At 35.5% G+C, this 18,891-nt stretch overlaps 1 protein-coding gene across 6 annotated transcripts in view; it reads left to right on the top strand.

Moving 5' to 3' along the window:
* Window positions 1-18,891, top strand: part of SOX6 (SRY-box transcription factor 6) — a 527,512-nt gene that overhangs the window by 127,699 nt on the left and 380,922 nt on the right. For 3 of the 6 annotated variants that reach the window (XM_007448581.1, XM_007448580.1, XM_007448582.1), the window contains exon 2: window positions 12,796-13,036. In XM_007448581.1, the coding sequence (XP_007448643.1) occupies window positions 12,800-13,036 (237 nt within the window). In that variant the 5' untranslated portion in view covers window positions 12,796-12,799. Of the gene's footprint in view, window positions 1-12,795; window positions 13,037-18,891 lie in introns of those variants that run through there. The other 3 variants (XM_007448583.1, XM_007448584.1, XM_007448579.1) reach the window with 1 other exon arrangement.

Here is an 18,891-nt window from a genome sequence, read left to right as displayed (position 1 = left end):
GGCTCTCACTGTCGTGGCCTCTTCCGTTCTGGAGCACAGGCTCCGGACGCGCAGGCTCAGCGGCCATGGCTCACGGGCCCAGCCGCTCCGCGGCACGTGGGATCCTCCCGGATCGGGGCACGAACCCGCGTCCCCTGCATCGGCAGGCGGACTCTCAACCACTGCGCCACCAGGGAAGCCCAACACCTACTTTTGTAGTGAAACAGCTCCGGTTGTATATGATGCTTCTGGTATGGCTTTTCTGGTAAGAGATGTAAGGTAGAAATTGCATCTCATACTTCTCTGGACCTTGAAATGAATGGGAAGTGACATCCTTATTTTATGTCACGATTGTCTGTATAAGAATATAGTTAACTGCTGATCATCTAGGCTACCCAGAAAAAGCATGCCAGGGCAAGCATGGATAGTTAATGAAAAAATTTACTGTATGAAAACTACAGTGAAACTTTAAGACTTGTGTGCCAATAGATTTAACTACTTCTGTAACCAATTTCATTGTCAAACTGTCAGAGAGTCAAATGGGTTGGTTAGAAGGTCACCTGTTCTCCTTTCTGCTTCCTCCTCTCCTTTTATAGTTGTTAAACAGTAATTAAATACCTCAAATCCTAGAAGTAGGAAGGAAGGAAAAAGGGAAAAATGAAGACAGAAAATTCTTTGACGTTTGGATTAAATGAGTATCTAGTATATCCAACCGGAATATTAAAAATAAAATTCTATAGGAAGTGTATGAACTAATAAAGAAGAATTCAGGTGATAATTGAAAATAGTTAATTCATTTAATTTAGATTTACTATCAGTTACCTTTAGTTGTAGTAGCATCTGCCCTGGAGTTAGACCATCTGAGTTCAAATTCTGCCTTCTTTATTTATTAGATATGACCTTAGGCAAGTCTTAATATTTTTTTTTAAATACAAAATTTTGTGCCTTGGTTTCCTTTTCTGTAAAAGAGGGATAATGTACATTATCTAACTCCTATAATTGTTTTGAGAACTAAGTGAGATAATAACATGTAGCAGTGCTCAGCATAGGGATTGGTACTTCCTAAACGTCTAGCAAATACTATTTCTGTATCTTTTCAACCATCTCTCCAACATCTATCCATCCATCCATAGCTGTTCATCTTTCTGTCCATCTATCCATCTTTTGAATGTTTCTAACAACATAGATTGATGATTTGTTGTTTTTGTTTTTTGCCATAGAATATGTAAAACGTTTAAAGTACGAACTGAATTTAATTGGCCAGAGGGTGGGGGAAGAGGAGACAGCCCTGAAAATCCAAGTTATGCACAGAGATCTAGAAGTTTTACTTTAAATCCTCTGGTTAAGGGTAATATCCTAATTTTAATTCTGCCTATTCATTTAATAAAATTTAAGTAATTAGGCAGATATTTATTGAGTGTTTTCTTTGTGCAAAATTTTGTACTAGGTGCTGTGGGAATACAGAGAAGCCTAGTATTTTGTTCTTGCCCTTTAAAAAGTTTGTAATCTGGTTGGGATTACATATAAACATATAATTATAGCATATATTTTAAAAAGATTGTGTAAGATAGTATGCACTGTGTTGAATGAGTTATATAAGAAATAAAATTTCAGAGCACTTATTAGAAGTGATTAGAAGGGTGGATCTAGTTACCTGGAATAGGCTCAATTGGTTTCCTAGTGATAAGAAAGGAAGGCGAGGGAAATAGGGAGAGACAGGCAGAGCAAAGTCTGGGGGGCAGCAATTAGTGAAGTCCGAGTATATCAGTCTAGTAGAGTAGAAGGTTAAAGTGTAGACTACTAGAAGATAAGTTTAGAAAGATTGATTGGATCTGGATGGAGGGCCTTGAATGCCATAGTCAGGAGTTTGGACTTTTTCTGTTGTCAGGGGAGAGCCACTGATTTTTCTCGAGCAAGAGAGTGGCCTGATAATAGGAGTGGCAGTAAGATTGATTTGGAGCTGGAGATACTGAAATTAGGGAAATCAGTTTACAGTCTGTTGCAAGAGTCTAGGTATGAAGTGTAATAAAGCCCTGTACTAAGGTGATTATGAGTGTGGTAAGAAGGTGTGAGCGTGAAAACATTATTAAGAAAGTGTTGATGGAGCTTAATGACAGGCTGGCAATGAGGAGCAAGGATAAAAAAGAGGAGATGGATGTAGGGTTCATGTTTTGAACTTGGATCATGCTGAGCATGATGCTCCTCTGGGTGTGAATGGATGAGGGAGGGTGTTGAGGAAAATGATGAATCCAATTTTGTTTTGTTGAGTATGACATAGCAAAGTATATCTTGGTATAATCTTGATGTACTTTTCTAGCAGTCATTTGAGGACTGTTGTATTTCAGGGAGGTGAAAGAGAGCTCATTGTTGGGGATCTAGATATAAAAATAATGAGTTAGATGTTAAGGAATGAGATTTTGGTAAAAAGAATATAGAGAAAGAATAATGTTTAAGTTGGCAGCATTAACATGTGAGTGGCATTTTCTATGATTATCTATTCACCTTAATTAAAAAAAATAAGCTATTTGCTCATCTCTCCCTCCCTAATTTTTCCTCACTCTTTTTTCCCCAACATTATCAATTATCTACGATGTGTTGTACAGTGTGCTGCTCACTGGGGACCCAGTAATGAACAAGACAGACATAATCCCTATCTTCATGGAACATATAGAATAAACTTAAAAAAAACCCCAAAATCTATTAATGTTTTCTGTTGTTCTTCCACTTGCCATAAGCTTTTGATAATATTTACGCAAGAATTTATCTCCCTGGGTCTGGAAGACATTTTCTGACAATAGGTTTCCTTTTCTCTTTTTGTGGACACTTTTTATTATTACTATATTGTAAGGAATATTCTGTAGGATCATAATTTTAGGAACATATTAAATTACTCATCATTGAAGTTAAAAAAATACTGATTGCCACCACCACCACCCCCTTGTAGGGAGGTTTTTATTGTGTTAAGCTTATAAGTAAGGTCCTTCGGGGAAAAAATCTTTTTTGGCAAGGTGAAGGAAAAAGACCTTTCCTTTAAAACTATCTTATTCCTCACATGCAGACTTCTCTTAATGATACAAAATTTATTTCAAATCACAATAAAACTTGCACTAGACTTTAGACTTTCCCTTTCTCCTGTTTCTCCTGTCCTTATTCTGCTTTTGATTTTGCCACAAAGTCAACCCAGTACCTTCATCTCTCCCTTTCGTCCGCTCTTTCCTAATAAAATGGAGGAATGGTGGAATAGGAATGCAATGTAAGACTGGCCATTTCAGGTTTATAAAGGATGAAAGCATCCTTCAAAGGAATGATCTATCTGATTGCAAATGTCTGAATTTAAATGCTGATATTCAAGCTCAGGGAATCTTATGTTGTTGATGGTCCCTAATTCATTGCACTTTCACTCTTTGCTGTGCTACCCCTTCTTCTTCAACTGGTCCATTTTTTTTTTTTTTTTTTTTTTGCGGTATGCGGGCCTCTCACTGTTGTGGCGTCTCCCGTTGCGGAGCACAGGCTCCGGACGTGCAGGCTCAGCGGCCATGGCTCACGGGCCCAGCCGCTCCGCGGCATGTGGGATCCTCCTGGACCGGAGCACGAACCCGTGTCCCCTGCATCGGCAGGCGGACTCTCAACCACTGCGCCACCAGGGAAGCCCCAACTGGTCCATTTTTGAGTTAGAGGATTCTAAATGAAATTATTTAGAATAGAGATATCAGGTAAAAATGGAATATCAGGGATTATCTGTAAGATACTTTTCTGATAAAATGGAGAACATTACTTTAAAATTTTTTTTAATTGAAATATATATTTCTGTTTTGTAAATAAGTTCATTTGTATCATTGTTTAAGATTTGACATATAAGTGATATTATATGATATTTGTCTTTCTCTGTCTGACTTAACTTCACTTAGTATGATAATCTCCAAGTCCATCCATGTTGCTGAAAATGGCAATATTCCATTCTTTTTTTATGGCTGAGTAATATTCCATTGTATATATGTACCACATCTTCTTTAGCCATTCATCTGTTGATGGACATTTAGGTTGCTTTCATGTCTTGGCTATTATAAATAGTACTGCAGTGAACATTGGGGTGCATGTATCTTTTTGAATTAGAGTCTTTGTCTTTTCTGTATATATGCCCAGGAGTGGGATTGCTGCATCATATGGTAGCTCTATTTTTACTCTTTTAAGGAAGCTCCATCCTGTTCTCCATAGTGGCTGCACCAATTTACATTTCTACCAACAGTGTAGGAGGGTTCCCTTTTCTCCACACCCTCTCCCGTTGCGGAGCACAGGCTCCGGACGCGCAGGCTCAGCGGCCATGGCTCACGGGCCCAGCCGCTCCGCGGCATGTGGGATCTTCCCGGACCGGGGCACGAACCCGTGTCCCCTGCATCGGCAGGCAAACGCTCAACCTCTGCGCCACCAGGGAAGCCCTCGTTGTAGTTTTGATATGCATTTTTCTAATAATTAGCAATGTTGAGCATATTTTAATGAAAAGAAAGACATTATTGGTGAAAGAAGAAAACCCCTATGTTAGGAGTGTTTTGAAATGGGAAAGATAGTTTTTGCCATATTAGAAGGGATGATATAAATCTGAGTGTTTTAAATTTTGAGTTAGATAGATAGAAAATCACTTTAGTAAGAGAGCTTTTAAGAAAGCAGTTTGATTGGAGCAACATCTATATTTATATAGATTACTTAGAAATCTTCAGGGTATGGGAAAAACATGTCAAATTTTCAGGTCTTTAATACTAACCCAGCTATGGGTTACTGAAATCACTTTCACAGTGGCCCAGCCTGGCCACCACATTTGGATAGGAATTCCAGATGCTGAGTGTCTCAGTAATAAAAGTTGTGGACATGTACCCTATGCTTGGTTATTTTTCTAAACTTGGATAGAGATAATAAATCAATTTTGTGAGGTGAATTTTCAACCTCAAAAATACAGGTCACTTTAGAAGACAATAAGGCATAACTTTTTTCTTTTAAGGAAAAGTTAAGGCAAAAGCTTTTGAGCTTGGATAATACCTGTCTTTTTCGACCTGCTGAAAGGTTTCTAGGCTAGAAAAAAGTCTCTGAAAGCGTAGTTTTTGTAATGGTGGTGCTGCTGACATACACTTAACATTATCAGGTCAAATGGCAGTGATACAATTTGTAGGCCTTATACTCTGTCTAGAAAGTTGTAGTACTCTTATTGGTATTTGTATTCACGTTTTGTTAATTGGTCTTTCTTGTTGTTTTCCATTCTAATTTACTGTAAGACTAATAAGTCTTGTTAAATAACAAAGATTGCATCACAGCATTCAGCATTGAAATGCACTCCCTTTTGGGGGAAGCCAGATAGATGTGTTTACTCTGTAGAGAGATTTAGATTTGATTTTTTGTTTTCTTCATGGTAATTATGTTTGCACTTTGCTGATCACTAGTTGTGCATTATTACAATGGAAGGTGGCAATTTGATTGTCTTCATTTGGAGAAACAAGTAATTTTATATTCACTAAGCTGTCGTCAGGTAACACTAACTCACAGTACTAAGAGCTCCTGGCAGTGTGGCTTGGCACCTATATTTAACTGCTTTGATGCTTGTGTAACCTCTGCTGAATCAGAAATACTTTGCCTGCTGGAAATGGTTTTCAGGGTTGTACAATGAGGTTTTCATTAAGTAGACAAACTGAAAATGAACTGCAAAGCCACGGCTGTTTCTCTCTTCCCTTTCCCCTTCGTCCCTCCCCCTTCTCCTCTCCTTCCCCACCCTCTCCTGTTCCCCTCCCCATTCCTCTTCTTCCTGGTCCTCCTCCTCTTATTTGATAAGAACCTGAAATTTATACCTTATTTCATTACATGAAAGAGAGAAATTGCTGGGTCGCTTTATTTAGCTAAAGGAGAACCTCAGAGATTAACTTCTTTATATAATTTTGCTCACTGACACTGTGTGTGAGCTTTCATTTTTTGAAACTATTCATATAGTATAAATTTTCATTTTTCTCTTTTTTCTGGCAATATTAAAAAGTGGAAATAGAGATGAGAATGGAAAAGTATAGTGACAGCTTCCTACCTACCCTTTCTCTCTGAGAAGTTATTGTCCTGGTTTATAATATTTATTGATAATTGGATACAATATCCATATTGGGCTTCCATATTTGTGGATTGGTTTTAAGCTGACAAAGACATGTTTGGTATTCACTTTAAAAATTATGGTTCTCATTTCATGTGAAGAGGAGATTCAAAGTGAATGTATATCAATAAATTCATTCTGCTATTATTTTAGACAGCTTTCTTTCACTCAAGCCACATAGAAGTCTTTCATTTGAGTTATAAAGTCATTGTGCTTGATTAAAATCCTCTTAGTTAGTGTGTATTTATAGTAGCCATTGTTTGGTTTTGCTCTTATTGTTAGGTGACTGGTTTTATTTATATATTCTGGGCCTGGCTTTCCAAAGCAAAGATCTCAACAAGTTACTAGTAGATAAGCTTTGGGAAAAATTCAATATTGTTTCTATCAAGCAAAAAGTATAGATAGAGGTTACATGAAGGCAAGTTGTTTTGATCCCAGGAAGAAACTGGATACTCAGAGACACATGTAATAATTATAGGTTTTCCATAGGCAGTCAGTCAGGCAGGCCAGTCATTAGGCTGGTTGCCTGCCTTCTCCAGCAGATACTAACCAATTAGACAGAGATGGTTACGTGATGTAACATTATCAGGAGAAACAATTCATGAGTCAAAGCATTCCAAGACATATGAGCTCTAGTCCAAAGAACAGTCTTAAGCTATATAAAGTGACAGCAATATTGTCAGCTAAATATAAACTCTAGAAACACAAACTTTTGATGACTTGAGAAGAATCTGTTCCAGGTAGTCCCTGTTTTGAAGAACCTCAGAAGGCCTTTGAATACAGTTTTGGAGCTTTGGTGTGAAAAATTAGAAGCCTTAAATAAGTCAAAATCCATTAATTTAAGCCCTTTCTTAGACATACTTCAAGGGCTTCAGCGTATTTCATTTCCCTCATCACTACTGATTTGACAACCAACTCAAATCAATGAGTTTTCTTCTAACAGATATTGTCTGTATATGTTACCATATATACTCTGAAAGAGCCACTACAGACTTTAAAAGATAGGTTTATAACTCTCCAAGGTAACTCTGAAAGCTTATAAGCTTCTTTTTCATGGAATTATCTTATTTGCTTATTAAAGAGATAGAAGAGAGAGAAAAACCTGGCAGAAGCCTAGGAAAGATTGGAGGTGGAGTGAGGGACAGGCGGTAGCGCTGGATAAAACAGTACAAGAATCAATAACAACCTGAATGAAGGCTTTACCTGAATGAAGCAGGAAAAGTTTTAAAAGGGTTATCTTCATTTTAATGTCTGAAATAAGGGTCCCTCCCCCTGCCTGTCCACCCTCCCCCCAATACTTAAACGTGGGAATTAGAGGTACAGGAAGAGGGTTTTAAAATCATTCTTTACCCTAGGCTGGGTGGCCTGGCGTCCTTTGTAGGGGTTCCTGGGTATTGTGCATTTTGGCAGCTGAACATATCTGTTACTCATGCTCCTTAAAATGAGAGGCACTGTGTTATATTTTTGGAAAATTATTTGTTTATTTCTCAGTATCAGATCAATTGCAGCATTAAATTAACAGTGAACTACATGACTGAAATAAGTCTACCTTGGTAGCCTGGGGCTGAGTTGCAAAAAGAAATGTGAATGTTGGCCTGAAATTTTAATTTTTTCTTTAAGTAAACCAACTATTAAAATGTTGCTTTATGTTAAAAACAGGGCTTCTTTTGAGTAAATGTAGCACACGTAAAAAGTGAATGCCATTTGATAATAATCTCAGAAGTAATGAAAACATTTGAAAAAACAGATTAAAAATATTGTTGTAATAAATTCAGTGGCTCCTTTGGATAATCATGTCAGTCCCAAATGATAGTTTTGAGGTGAATTCCTTCCAAGCAATGGTAAAGAAAAAAAAAAGTAATTTCAAGTGACTATGCCTTATGAGAAAGTTGTTTTAAAAAATCCTAACTTTTAGACATAAAAATAACTTGTTTTTTTCTTTTCTAAATAGCACCATCAAATAAGAAAGATTTAAAGTTCTAGAAAATAAGGTTTTTCTGAGATAGAGGACTTAATGTGTAGATATCCAGTCCTCATCATTTTATCAAGTCTTGGACCAGCTAATCTTGATTTCTTGTTAAAGAACACAAAGGAAATTTACCGTCTGAGTAGGTTGGTAATGGTCTAAACATTCAGCTTTTATACTGGGGTTTTGGAGTGAAATAATTATAATCTTCCTAGAGGTACTACTACTGGCTTCCTAGAAAACTTTATCACTTACTGGAGACTTTATCTCCTACAATCTCATTTTCAAAAGTCCTAAGCCCTGAAGTTCTTCCCAACGGCTGGCATCCTGGGAATTCACTTGATCTGCTGGGCAGAGACATTTCAAACTCGGGAACACATGATGGGAATTTACTTTTATGTGTCCAAAGATATGTTATTCTCTTTGGAGGTTTTACTTGATAATAGCTATGCCCCAGAAAACCATCTTGTTTAACCAATGTGATAAGTTGACAATGTAGTTTTTCTCTCTGATTATAATGTACTCTGTGTAGTCAATACACTGGTACCATGTGAGTGTAATTTCCTCTTTTATTTTATCTCCAATGCACTGTATTATAAATAAACAGTTAAAAAAAACACCAAACAAATCTGTTGCATCTCCTTTTAAGATTGTACCACTGTAGACACTTGTTCTGGTAAAGTAGAATTGGGCGCATTTGATTGCATTTAAATTTTTCATGCTTCAGCAGTTTGGCTGGGAGCACAGTAAAGAAAAATCCCATGAGCGAGGATAGTTTAGAATAATAGAACTTGATTTTGTGTATTATAGCGGCAACATTTGCGCTGCTTTAGTTAGGGTTGTGTCAGCACTTCCATTATAAACCCCTGTTTTCAAGGGGTATAACTAGGGAGATATTTTTTTTTAATACAAATTAAAAAAACAATTCATTTGAATGATTTTTAAGTTATAATAGTGCAAAAATAAAACAAAGTTAAGTCACATAGAAATTGACCATTTTCACAAGGATTTTAATTCTTTTGCTTATTAGTTGTATATGGCAGCAGCTAAAGTAAGATACTGTCCTAATACACTGGGAGTGAAAGTTTTTGTAATGAAAAATTACTAACATGAGGATTAAAAGTAAAAGTAAGCATCCCATGTGATATTTTAAATCATTAAAGCAAGTGTATATTTGATTTATGAGTTTCTGTAGGAGAGTAGCCATGGTGCCATGACTATAGTAAAGGTATTACCAAAAGTCAAGTATCTTTGCAACTTCTAGAATACAGTTTAGTTGGTCTAGTAAAAGGGAAAGCTAAAGTAAAGAAGTGAAATGAATGAGGATGTAATCAGTAAATTGAAGGATTCTATAACAAATAATTTTGCAAAAAATAATCAGTAAATTGAATCAATAATCAGTAAATCCAAGGCACTTAAAACTGCATTAAAAAGAATTTGTGCACATTTTCCTTTTAAAAATGCAACAGGGCTTCCCTGGTGGCGCAGTGGTTGAGAGTCCGCCTGCCGATGCAGGGGACACGGGTTCGTGCCCCGGCCCGGGAAGATCCCACGTGCCGCGGAGCGGCTGGGCCCGTGAGCCATGGCCGCTTAGCCTGCGCGTCCGGAGCCTGTGCTCCGCAACGGGAGAGGCCACAACAGTGAGAGGCCCGCGTACCGCAAAAAAAAAAAGAAAAAAAAATGCAACAAAATCACCATCCGAAACAAAAAACTACAACAAAACCATCAATAAAAAACAAACCTGAAAGAAGCCCAACAATTTTATCAAAAGGAAATGTCTACAGGGGGGCAATACCTAGCTAAAAGAAAAAGAATCACCTTTTTTTCTGCTAACAACGTATTGAAAACTAAAGGAAACGCAAGAAATTAAATTAAATATGATATGGAAAAGTATTCTTGGAACAAAAAAATGTTAATTCCTTTGCTAAAGGGAGGGATTTTGAATTTGAGTATGCCTTCCTTGGTTTTTAAGTATTATTGTCTTACCTTTCCTCTCTTTTTGTCCCTTAATGATGATGTGAACTGAGGATGACCAGTCAGATTTAATATTGCTTTTTGTTGGCAGCCTATCTTTTATTTGCAACCTTGATACACATTTGTATTTGTAGGTGCAAAATAAAAGACAAAGTGTGTGATGTTATAAATTGGTAGCTTTCCTGAATGGTCACTGGAGGAATCACCAGAAGACTGTTGATGAAGTAGAGGTGAAGCCTTTCCTCACTAATTGTATTCAGCGTGTAATTTCTAAACTTCCCTCTGAATTTTGATTTTCAATTAACACTCCCCATTTGAAAATAATTTTCTATTTAATGTAATTGCAGGAAGTAATTTATTGGCTGATTAAGACAGAGGGCCCAGCCTTCCTTAAGAAAACACTGTAACAAACCAGCCTTTAAACTCAACCCATAGCTTTGGACAGCTTTAGTCTATTTTTACAGCTGCATGGTTGTGTTTAATTAGGATTGTGCACTATTGTTCATTGGTGCAGTTTATAGTTGAAATTATTCTTAAGAGACTTTTCATTTTGGGTTTTGTGTTGTGATTAATTTATACTAAACCAACAATCACAGATATTGCTATTGGAAGGAGCCAAGTCACTTTATAATAAGAGGACGTTTGTTGGGGAACTAACGTCACTCTGAGTTTTGGATTATGACTTTCAATTGTATTTAACTGTTTTAAAAAGCAGCAGTAAATTCATTCTTTTGTCTTTAATGTGAATGATTACATTATTGGTACTGTTATTATCTGAACTATGAAAACACTCTTGTTGTTAATGGCAAGCTCTTGATAAATTCGCAGAAGAGTTATAATTTGCCTGGTTTTACTATAGTATTTTTGAGGCTAATGAAGTAAGTTCTAGATGATTCCTGTATTACAAGAAACAACATTTGGTATCATTTTCTGTAAGTTTATATGCATTTCTCCATTTGTCATTATTGATAGAAATTAGTCAAGGATATACTTATCTAATTCTTTGATAAAGTACTCATTAGAACATTTTTCTTTCTCCTCAAAGAAAACATAGATATGCTTCTGTACTTTCTTTTCTCCATATTATTTTCTAGTATCAAATCTAGTAGATTAAATTTTTATTATTTGTAGAATGATTATTATAAGTAGGTATCAGCATTTTAATGTGTCTCAAAGCACTTCAAAAGCCCGTAATACTTTTATTTAGAACTGAGCATAATTAGATTAGCTGATCTTACATTAATTTTTTTCACTGTAGGATACTAAATCTGAGCCCCCTCATTAATTGTGAGAAATTTAGCATTAGCTGTTAAATCCTATGTGAAACATGGGCTGCTACATAAAAACTACTGTTTAAATTGGAATTAACTTAATTATTTTTCTTTGCACTTGATATTTCCTTCACTGCAATATTCATGAAAGCATGTGACAGATTTGTAAATTTAACTGTTAATCTCAGATTTCTAGACCCTTTAATCAGTATTTATTTGTCTGTAGAAACAGTACTAGCAAGTTAATGATTTGCTAATTTGAAAAATGCTCATGTGGTTTCCTATGTTAACTGATTTGTGCATTTTTAAAAAATAGTATGAAATCAATTAATGTTAAAGAGCAATTAAGGTGGAGATTTTATTCCTTTCGTTACACAGCAATTTTAGAGCTAACTGTACTATAAACCAAAAACAATGTAAAGTTTTAGAAAATATACTCAATTTCCTCTTCTTTTAAGTTATAAACTTCTGGTGATTTTATTTCTAAACATTTTTCTAAGAAAATCATCTCGATAAAGTGATATTCTAAAAGTTTTGAAATTCTGTCTAACAATCATGATTTTCTGATTGTATATGAAAGCACAGAATGAAGACCTTGTCTTCACTGTGCTGAGTGTAGTTGATGTTTACTTGTGGATACATAGAAGAATGTGCAGTAATTGTTTTTGGAGTTTTAAGATTATGAATAGTAGGCATTTTACTCTTCATAGTAAATGCTTTGAATCTTATATGTACTTTCTTATATAAAATAGAAGCATAGTTATTTCATATACTCAATTAAAATGTCACAAAATTGCCTTAAAACTAATCTAGCATTATCAGCTACTCAATCAGTATGTCACTTAAAAGTTTACTTGTAGCAATTGACACAGCTTGAAGGTCTTTAGAAAAAGATCAGATTGACACTAATCAGTGTTAGGCCTAGTACTCATAATACAAGGTATAAACTAAGAAGTCAGGACCAAGTTTGTTTAGGATTTTCATCATAGATTGCTTACTCTCCTGATTATATTTTCTTACATAGACTTCCTTTGTTCCTACATAAAGCATAAGAGAAATTTGGGTATTTGTAATTTCATCTCATCCTCCAAACTGGCTCATTTGCTGTTCATTCATTCATTTTTTTTCATTGCTAGCCATCAACTGAATTACTCTCAATAATCTAGTTGGGAGAACTGGGAGGAAAAATACACACATACATATACTATCCATTATGAAAACTTATTCCATAAAAATTTCATTTGTGGATTGGTAAGAAAGAAAATGTGCAGCAATTACTGGGAAGAAGTTTGCTTGAGTTAAAAGGAAAGAGGGAAAGTGGAACAGATAAGCCAAGAGTTCTTTTTCAGTGGTTTAGAGTAGATCATAAACATTTCTGAAGTTAGAGAACTTTCCTTTTTTCCTGAATTTTTCACATGTAAGGGATGGTTTATTCTTTTGTCATTGACAGCCCTTTTAAAAATCCATGCTATTTCCTTATTCTGCAGAAGAATGTCTTCCAAGCAAGCCACCTCTCCATTTGCCTGTGCAGCTGATGGAGAGGAAGCAATGACCCAAGATTTGACCTCAAGGGAAAAGGAAGAGGGCAGTGATCAACATGTGGCCTCCCATCTGCCTCTGCACCCCATAACGCACAACAAACCTCACTCTGAGGAGCTACCAACACTTGTCAATACCATTCAACAGGATGCTGACTGGGACAGTGTTCTGTCGTCTCAGCAAAGAATGGTGAGCTTTTAAAATCTGGCCACTGTCACCAAGTATGTCTGTTATTATGGGCTCATTACAAATAAGTGTTTTAGAGAAAGCTCAGAATCTGTATCATTAGGGTTATTTGTGTTCAGGCGCTGAAAACGACCACCTTGTATATTATTAATATATTAATACTAGTTAGTGGGGAAAATTGGAAAATGGTTTGTGGTTTTGTTTTTGTCCATTATTAGGTTGATTTGCCAAAAGATATTTAATTTAATTTCGGGGGAGATTTGGTTATCTTATTCTCTGATTCTCTGTATTTAAGGTGGTGACCTTGATAATACCACAAAATAGGTAGTATGATCCAGTAAAGTGTGGCTATGTATTAATATTGAAAAATTATAATAAGCAAACATATCTATGTGAATGAGGTCATATAGTGAATACATCTTCAGTGACGAAATGCAGGTATTTATCATTTTTAACAGTCATTCTTGATTTATAATAAAGCTTTTCTCACTCATGTGCCTGTATATTAATTTCAAAAGGACATGCAAAGCTCCTGAGTATCATTCAATCAAACTGCAGGAGTTTGCCCTAAAGGTAGAAAAAACAATGTCCAATACATGCAGTGTATTAGCCAGCTTTCCCATGTTAAATTCTACCTGTAACCATCAAAACAGGTACCATAATAAGTGACATGACTTATCTAGTTTAAAGCAAAAATATTAAATTTTTTAACATTTAAAACTGACCAAAATCTTAACATATTTTATTAGATTAGGAATTTTAAACCCTGTTTTACATGTCTTAACTTTTGGCTAAATTAATGAAAAGTATTTTAAGTGGGAAATGGGGAAAAGTTTTATTCCTTAATAAAAAATAAGGTAATATTTAAAAATGCCTTTACTCTAATAGCATTTTAAAATTTTTGCTCTATGCTTAATGTTTCAGAACCAATTCAAAGACTTAATTTTATAATTTATGGAGGCAGACATTTTTCTTTTTCAGATGATTCTGCAGGCACAGTTAGTACTCTGAAGCAGTAGCTGAGAAATAGGGGATTGGACTAGACTAGACTGTTCTAGACTAACTTTAGGTTGAAAGGGGATCATCATTATGCAGTTAGACCCCCTGGAAGATTTGTTTTCCTTGCATAGGGGGAAGAGAGAAGGTATAATAAAGCAAGGATAAAAGTCTGTTTTTTTAATTGAACGTAAGCAGTTCATTTTATAACTCCAATATAGCATGGGTGAAATAGATATTCAGTCACTCTCACTGGCTTTTTGGCAAGGTAATAGGGCTATATTTTATCTTGATTTCAACAAATCATTATGGTGTACCTCGTCTGTGCCCAGCATTCTGCTGGGTACTGGCTGTCTAGTAAACAAAACATGCATGATTATGCCTTCATGGAGCTTATATCTAGGAGAGGGAACAGAAATAAATATACACACACAAAAATATAATTAAAATTTGATATGTGTTAAGAAGAAAAAGAACATAATGCCATGTGAGAACACAATGAAATAAACCTCATTTAGAATGGATGGATAGGAATGCCCTCTTTGACCTAAGGATGATAAGAACTAACCAGGCAAAAAATAGAAGAAAGAGTAAAACTAGCAGAGGGAACATCATGTATGAAATATTTGAGGTGAGAAAAATATAGCTGAGTTTCAGAAAATGAAAGATAGTTCTTGTAGCTGAAGTGTAATGAGCGAGGGTGCAACATAGCATCAGATATGGTTGGAGAGATTGGTAGGGGCTAGTTATCTGACAAGACCTTGTAGGTAACATTATGGAAGTGAGATTTAATACTAAGTGCAATGGAAAGCCATCGAAGGGTTTAAGAACACTTCAGAAAGATAGTTCTGTGACTGTATATGAACAGATGTGGGGAAGATGGAGTGAAAGGAGGAAGACCTGCTGGGAAGCTATTTCAGAAATCCAGGTAAGAGATGATGATGGCTTGGGTTAGTGTGGAGGCAGATGGGCTAGGGAGAAAAGTTAGGTTCAAGATATTTTAGCTTTTATGCCAGATATACTCATGGACAAATCAGAATAACTACACTGGAAAATACAGGTTGAGGCAGAAATAATACAGTTCAAATTCTACTTCTTTAGAGCACTCTTTACTTATTTTTCTTAGTATAATTTAGTTTGTATATTGGCAAGTGCAAAATTGCTTCAGTGAGTTATTCTCAAAGTTTTATGATCTAAAATTTTGTCAGAAAATAGATATTAATAATTTGCTTACCAAATTTACAAGTGGGATTTATGGTATTATAAAATAGTTTAAATTTACAAATATGTTATATTAATATAAAGAAATCATACTTGCTGGAAATATTTTCAAACTTTCATTCTCTTCTGATATCAAACATTACTTTGCACTGGAGCCTTTGTGTATTCTGAATGTCCGGAAGCCAAAATATTTTGTTTTAGCTCCAACTCTATAGTATTTCCCAGCTGTGTACTTATATAGTATAATAAAAGGATTTAACAATTGGGAAATAGCAGCTCCATTTGGAAATTCCCTTTTCATTTGATAGATTCAATAATGTATAACAAGTGTAACATCAGACCTGTAATGACTTATACTGCAAGTATCATATCACTGACCAATTTTTCTTTACAGCAAAGGAAAACACTAGAAGGATTTTAGGTTTCTGGACAGCCTTGCAAACCTACATATATTGAGTGTATGTGTTGCAGTGGGGTGACTGTGACTAGAGTAAAACTTAATAAACACTTTGCCTCATTCTACATTCAAGTAAATATTAAATCCGGAAGAATTGTTATGAAGTTAAGTGAAACTTACTTCTCTTCAGTGGATCCTATTTGTTACGCACTGTAGTTGAACCTCATAACATCAGCGTAGAGAAATAAAATTTAAAAGAAAGTCTAAAAACAACAACAGATATTTTATCAGCGCTTAACTCAGTTTCCATTGTAATTTGCTTTCTGTGATGGCCCTCACTCATGAACAGTTAGAAACAGGCACTAAAAGTTTCTTATATACTGGGTTCAGGAAGGGTTTTACTTTGAAATCTCAACACCATAGAGGAGCTTTTCTGTAAGACAAGGTAAAGACAAAGCAGAGAAGTTCTGCTAATCCCTACCTCTGGATTAGAAAAAAAATCTTTAGATGTTAAAATTTGGATTAATTATTTTGATGTTGCACTCCAACAAAATATGAGACTATACAGTTTCAAACGAGTGAAAAAATTCATTGTGGAATAAGCAAAGGAGAATAGAAACTTAGAGAACAGAAACTTTAGAGATCAGCATTCCAAGACCAATTGAAGATAAAAAAATTTTAGACTCTGATTTTAGTTACCATTACTTATATTATGGACACCAAAATGTTCGATTTTAAATTTAGTGTGCTATGTTAATTGGTAAGATACATTTGAAGGCTGAAAAGTTAGTGTAAATAAGAATTCACTGTCCTTGTTTGCTATGTACAACCACTACTATTTTCATTATGGTACCAGTGTACCAGCACCTTTTTTTGTAGAGGAATTTTGACACTATTTGAAATATATTTTTGCTCCCATTAGAACTGATTCATTAGACAGGAATAAATTCACATAATTTTTTCATCAAAAAAGGTATAGTGTATCATTCTTTTTAATGTAAACAAGCATGAAGAACATTTTGTAGTAATATTTAGTGGCTAGCATATAATATTGTGTGTAATGATTATCTGCTAATGATTACTTGAGTGTGTAGCACCTACTAAGTTCTAAGCACAGGGACTTTCTTATGAATAAGACAGGTATGATCCCCTCACAGAGTGAGACAATTTTAGACAATGGTGAGTGCAATAAAGAAAATTAAATAAGAAAATGTTGAGAATGACTACTTTAAACAAGCCAGGGAAGGTCTTTTTGAAGAGGTGACATTTGACTTGAGATTTGAATAATGAAAGGGAGACAACTATGCAAAAATTTGGGGGAAGACACCCAGCTAGAATATATAGTAAGTGCAGAAACCTCTTGGTTGGTGTGTTTGAGCAATAGGAAACAATGGAGTGTCTGCAGTGGAATGGGTGAGGGAGAGAATGGTATGAGATGAAATCTAGGAGGCAGGCAGATGACAGATACTATGGGGTATCATAGGCTACAGTGAGATGTTTCGACTTTACTTAAAGTGAAAGAGGAAGCCATTGGAAGATTTTAAGCAAGAGACTACCATGATTTGATTTGTGTTTTTAAAAGATCATATTAGCCGCTGTGTACGTAATGGATTGCAAGAGATAAAACCACAAACAAGGGCACCTATTAGGAAAACTGTTGCAGTAGTGCAGGTGAGAGTTTGACAGTAAGTGGAAGAGTGGACAGTTGGGGAGTTTATTCTTTGAAGAGTTCCCATAGAGTCTGAAGAAGACAAGACTCACACAGAGGGTGAGGAGAATATGTTATGTAATATACATGTGGGCAGAAATTTAGTCAAGAATGAACAGGAAGTGAAGTCGATGAGACCAGGGCATGGGGAAGGGTAAGGCTTGCTCCTGGACCAAGAATGGTCCCGTGTGAGGACAGAAGCTTTTTGCCTAATAGGGAGATATTTACAGGTGACTTCCAGGGTAGGTTATGGGAATGTGGGCTAGACACCAACAGTATCTCTTACAAGATCCCCAAAGTGACAGGATTCTAAGTGGGACCTCTTGCATGCATGTGCACCTGTGCACTTACATGCATTCTCATACTGATATATATTTTAAGCCAAAATGGGATTATATGCATTTGGCTTTTAACTACTAGTCTAATTAGGTAGAAATAATCATACTGGACCCTCAGGCCCAGAATATCAGAACTCCTTATTTTAGAGACCTACTTAAATTCCCCCAAGTTTTATCTTCTAGAAAAGTTTAAAAAATAATATTCCACTATAAATAAAAGATGCCAATAAAGTCATTTGTTGTAATTAAAAAAATAATAATAATAGGCATGTTGAGATATTTAGTAAATAACTGTTGGGAACAATACTTTCTTGCTTGCAAACAACTTCTCCTCTCTGCCTTTCTTGCTTTCAGTTCAATGAAGTTGCTAATCAACTCTGAAGTGTTCTATGTAGTTCGCTTTGAGTCATAAAAATTCTGGTGTGGACTTTGTACCATTCCTGGGAACGGAGCTGTTGCCATTACATGATAACATAGTCCAGGAACTTTGGGTGAGGATTTAATCCTTCCCAGCCATGCTTTATGTTGTGACAGACTTTTAGAAGATTTCTAATTTTGTTACCTTTTAAAAGATTTTAAAAACTTGAATTGTTGCCAATTTTTGGTAAGATTTAGTAATTTAAGGTAGTAGGTAGCACTCAAATAAAATTTTTTTATTTTTTATTTTTATTATATTCCTCACTTTTACTTTAGAAAGTATAGTGAAACCCACTGGTTCACCTGGTCCGAACTATGTGCAAGGTTTATGTTCATCTTTTTGTTACCTGATTGGGTCTGTGAAGCACTGGGGAAAAAAAATCCGTACACTAGGGAAGTTTAGACTTCTTGAGAAATTTAGTTACTACTACTCTCATTTTAGGATTTTGGATATTCATTCCATGTAAGTAAAATTCAAACCTAGACTTCTGGTAATAAGTGAAAATGTTCATCCTTGCCCCTGAGTCATGAAACAACATTCTCCAGGAAGCCCTGTGGGAGATTTCCCATTTTCTATAACTTTGAAACTATATTAGCATACAGTATTGTCCATTTTTAAACCCATCTCAGAAACTTAATGACAGAAATTTACTTACAGTTTGGACCAAAAAATAAAACCATGTTTGTGGCATGGTGTAAGTAGTGAAATAGACAACTAATGCTGTCTAGTGTTAACACACTGACCACCTTTATATATGCACACCTTGCTTATGTGCACTGT

The sequence above is a fragment of the Lipotes vexillifer genome, unplaced genomic scaffold (assembly GCF_000442215.2).
Source record: "Lipotes vexillifer unplaced genomic scaffold, Lipotes_vexillifer_v1.1 scaffold519, whole genome shotgun sequence".
Lineage (NCBI taxonomy): Eukaryota > Metazoa > Chordata > Mammalia > Artiodactyla > Lipotidae > Lipotes > Lipotes vexillifer.
The sequence above is the reverse complement of the archived record's forward strand: the minus strand, read 5'-3'. Positions and strand labels throughout refer to the sequence as shown.